This window comes from Kryptolebias marmoratus, linkage group LG8 (genome assembly GCF_001649575.2).
Source record: "Kryptolebias marmoratus isolate JLee-2015 linkage group LG8, ASM164957v2, whole genome shotgun sequence".
NCBI lineage: Eukaryota > Metazoa > Chordata > Actinopteri > Cyprinodontiformes > Rivulidae > Kryptolebias > Kryptolebias marmoratus.
Genome location: NC_051437.1, coordinates 17,180,088 through 17,184,795, shown reverse-complemented (window position 1 = coordinate 17,184,795; position 4,708 = coordinate 17,180,088). Strand labels below are relative to the sequence as shown.

The window sequence follows — 4,708 nt, the reverse complement described above, 5'->3', positions numbered from 1 at the left end:
GGGAATCGGGAGGGGGGCTTAGAATTAAAGAGGCGCATTAAACAGAGCGACGTGCTGGTGGTCCGACCGACTGTCAGCCATGTGGGGTGAGACCCAGCAGCTCAATGTGTCAGTATGTGAGCAAGAACCTCTCATTAATGATGAATCACACCTGTAATAATCATTCCTGCCACCTCTCCCCATTGAACGCGAAGTCGGTGACGCCAGAAAAACCCTCTATGCTCAGCTTGTTCTCAGAAAAAAAAAAATCACAGATGGAGACAGATTTTTGAAGTCCCTTTTAAACCTCAATACTCCAGATTTATACAACTACAGAACAGCTGCGATTTATTTATGTTTTTAGACACGAAATACCCAGTAACTCAAAAGAAAATGTCCTTTTGTTTTTTGAATTGCTGACTTTTATTTGGGTTTTGATAGCTAAATTAACAACTAAATAAATAACCGAATTTCATGTTGCGCTATAATCAAGACGGCAGCTCTGATGGTCGTGGAGCCCAATTACTAGGCTAATTAACTGTAGGTCTATTTTAAGCAGGGTGAGGATCATGCAGGAATTCCTCCACCAGGGGAGTGTCGGGAGGAAAAGTTTTCAGCGAGATCAGCCACATAAAGTAAAAAATGAGGAGGAGGATTGATTCTGATTTCCTCACCGATTTACAGGTGAACCATGTTTCCACCAAATGTTGTATTTGAACTGTTTGCACATCATGTTGCCTATATGTTTAGAAGCTTCTTTTCTACCCAGATTTGAGGTTGATCACAAATTCTCAAGAGTAATCTTTAAGTATTTGTTTGAAAGATTTGCTTCCAGTTCAGCTTTTGTTACATCTGTGCGTCATGTGTTCTGAAAACATGAAGGGGGGACAAAAGTTATGAAAGTCTCATTTGAGTGATGCTGAGCTGTGAACTCATAACTGTTCAAACATTGTAGTTTTGCCTGATGAGAGAGGAGGGAAAAAAGTGAAAACATGTAAGAGGTGTTTAAATGTTCAGACAAACATTCTGTTAAACTGCGCAAAGAAATAAAAAAAAGCCTTTCCACCCTCCACGAGGCGTCTGTGCACAGATCAAGTCGATCAATCTTTAACAGAAAATGTCAGCAGATTAATACTACAGCTTTGAGAAGTCACTAAATGCCCCGCATTTTCACTGGCAAACACAGTTATCAGTTTAATCTGAGGCACAGCACGGTGAGCGAGTTCAGCTCCCAGATTAGATGTGGACAGCAGGGCGCGCGCCCGTCACCTGCTCCGGAACGTGACGCCAGCTCTGCTCTGGTCAATGATTGACCATCAATTAGAGGAGAGGAAAGCCGAGAGCATGTGCACAGTTGGCTGACCTCCAAAGAAACTCTATCTAATACCTCTTAGCAGGGACAAGCCGTAGAGTTATCAACTTTTATACATCAAAAAACGCGTTTTTTTTTGTTTGGTTTGTTTTCACATCAAACTGTGTTGAACAAGTTGGCCGGAGACGTGGCTCTGACACACTCTGATCGCAGCCTGCTCACTGTGGCTCCACGTGAGTTTGTTTTCATGGGAGGCAGGCACACAGGAAGTGGCCAACCTCAGCGCAACCGCAAGCGGTTCGCTGCGCAGCTGAAAGTCCACGCTCTTCGCCGTGACACCTGAACGCACCACGGGGGTGCACTTCTTTGAAGTATAGCCTGGCGTTTTTACTACAAGATCACCTTTGCTTGACACGAGCAGTGACCTCTGCTGACTGAAAACAACACGCGAACCCTTGAAATTTACAAACAGGAGGAAAAATTCATGCGCTTTTTGGCACCTTGCAAAACTGAGAGTTGCCAGGCACTTATATATTTTAAAGTGTTTTACGTATGTGCGCAATTTTCTACACATTTTACACTTTTACTCAAAAATTAGACAGCGTCCAGTTGCTTTTGGTTTACTGATTGGTAAACACAGCATGAATGAATGAGTCCAAACATGTCTCAAGTTGTCCTTACCGCCACAAGGACTGTTATCCATCTCCGTCTTGTTGGTGTTGATGACTTTAAAGAAACTTGACTCCAGATGTCTGAGAACGCCACTGCAGGTTGGAGCAAAAGTCTCCTTCTGAAGATAAACCGGATCTGCCTAAAAACACCTGCTCCACGAAGCGCAAACCTGGAGAGCTGTGCTGGAACAAAATAAAAGTGCGCGCAGAGTTTCTCTCTCTCTCTCGCTCTGTGAAGTGCGTGTAAAAGAAGTAGTGACTTCCCTCCCTTCTGACAGAGGTGAACTACTCAGGCTTGTCTCCTCGAAAATACCTGGATGCTTTGCCCCCACCGCCACCTCTTTGCGCACTGAACACAAGAGCCGCGCACGAACGCGGACTGAGTGACTGTCGTGAGTGCCGAAAAAAAGAAAAAAGTGGAGTCAGCAAATCCCCGAAGCGTCACCGTGAGAGTGTCGGGCACGACATACACACCCACTGATACAAACACCCACATCAATCACGTTTGCAGGTGAGCATAGGAAATGTGACCGCCTTTCCGTTCGGCTCCAACTTCTGCTGCGCCTATGTGTCTGTGTATGTGCGCGCGCCTGTGCGTGCGTGTGAAGGATTTGGCTCTCTGCCTCTCTCTCTCTCTCTCTCTCTCTCTCTCTCTCCTTCCCTCCTCGCTTCGTTGCCTTTTCATTGGTGGGGATCTGGAGCTGCCGGGGAGTTTTGATGCGCTTATTCGTGCGTGCCGTGTGTTCGGGTAAAGCCGCCGCTACATGTGCCGGGGAGAGCGCTGCCCTACTGATACACATTTTATGCAAAGTGCCCGAGCATGCGGCGCGCGGAGGGACGCGGAGATTGGAGGACGGGGCACATGGATCAGAGGCGTGGCTCACCGTGACTGCCTGCGCGGCGGCTGCGGACGGACGGGAGCCGCTGAGCCGCGAGCGCCAGCTTTAAGAGCCCTCCACCCACCACCCACCCACCCACCCCCGCCCATATGCGGACGGAAATGTAGAGGAGCAACAGGAAAGATGACACACGGATGGCAGCCTCTTGGAGCTGAATGCAGATTTTAATATTCACCGCTATAGTGCGAAAGAAAAACCAACCTAAAACCAAACATGTATTTAAATAATTTCGCCTTTATGTTATTTTATAAATCTGATAACAAGAGTGACTATCACGAGACCGTCCAAAACGCTTTTTTTTCTCGTTATAATATTTAACCAGTAACAAATTCTTTACTTCATGCAGCGGGCAATATTGTACAAACTGGGCAAAGGGCGCCCTCGGGTGGCAATTTATGGCAAATACACCTATCTATCTGTCTGAGCCTAGCCCTTAGCCAAAAGGCCCTAACCCCTTAAGCGTTATTAGGTATTTTCACAAGAACATAATAAAAAAGAGATTTTTACCATTTTATTATATTAGATTGTTAAAATGTGTTCGTTAGTGTGTTATTGGGACAGGGTTTTTTGGATGAATGGTAGCTACATCACATTTTATAGACTACGAACATCATTTATACTTCCACTCCCAGCGATGTGTGTATATCTATATTGCATATGCCACGATTCATATTCAGAACTGATTAAAGTAGTTTTAAACCCTGGCCAAGAATCTACATTTCTCTGTATTTTTCATTTGATCTCTCCATCGAGAGATGATGAGTTTTAAGGTTTATGTTATATAATTATGCATATCAGTCATAAGAGACTTTTATTCACAGTTTAAAGTTTTATATTTGATTGTAATTCCTGTAGTGAGTCTTTCAGAGGAGCAGTTTTTATTCTTACTGCATTCATATTGTGGTAAATGTGCTTTAACTAAGGGAAAAAATTTGTTTAATACAACAAAGAATAGCGCTGATACATTCGTAGTTTGGGATATTTAAAAAAATTATTTTATTACTGCGGCACTGAATAAACTATTTTATTAATCAGGCTGTTAGATTGTAAATACAAGAACATTACGATAAACCGACGACTGTCAGAGAAAAGCTAATGGGACTGAAAAACTTTGATCAAAATAAGCCATAGTATTAGTTTTCTTTACAGCAGAAGCCCCTTTTCCTCCAAGTACGTCTCATATATTTCCCATAACCATCCTCCCAATTATCAGAACACCTCAGATCTTTTGCAAAATGAACCATTGTAAAAATTATTCACTAATTTATAAAACTGTATTTTATTGCCACACATTTTTATTCTAGTCTTTTTTTTTTACCATTTACATGACCTAAACCTTTTACCTTTCTTCATGAAAGGTAAAGTACAAGTGGGAACTGCAAGAAGACCAGTGCTGCAGACTGATGAAAAGATTTACTCAAGTCAGTCATTATAGAAGTGGGAAAAATTTATTCCTGTTTTCTTACTGCTGTAAGCTCAGCAAACATTTCTGTAGACAAATACTGTAGAACAAAACAAAAAAAACACATCCGACACAATTACAGCAACAACAACTGCTGAGGACTGAAAAACAAAATTCAACTTGCTGGAATTTGCGTGCTTCCTTTTTTGTTTGCGTGCTTCGTCTTTTTTTTTGGGTGCTTCCTTTTTTGTTTGCGTGCTTCGTTAATGTTGTTGTGGTTTGCACTTCAGGGCCACCGTAAAAAAGTCCTTAACTGTGTTTATTCCTCTCATCATGGACAACAAGTCCTGTGAATTTGGAGACATTTGTTCTTTTTTTGCAAAAGTTACAAGGGGGGAACCAAATATTTCAGCCGTCTGAAATAATCGGTTCCCCCTCTAAAACA

General features: G+C 42.8%; 1 protein-coding gene across 1 annotated transcript in view; it reads right to left on the bottom strand.

Annotated features, from left to right (window-relative positions):
* The window catches only part of nr1d4a (nuclear receptor subfamily 1, group D, member 4a), a 12,977-nt gene extending 10,191 nt beyond the window's left edge, over window positions 1–2,786 (bottom strand). The window contains exon 1 of the mRNA XM_017414976.3: window positions 1,973–2,786. Within this exon, the coding sequence (XP_017270465.1) occupies window positions 1,973–1,994 (22 nt within the window). The 5' untranslated portion in view covers window positions 1,995–2,786. The remainder of the gene's footprint in view (window positions 1–1,972) is intronic.
* Window positions 2,787–4,708: the final 1,922 nt, after the last annotated feature.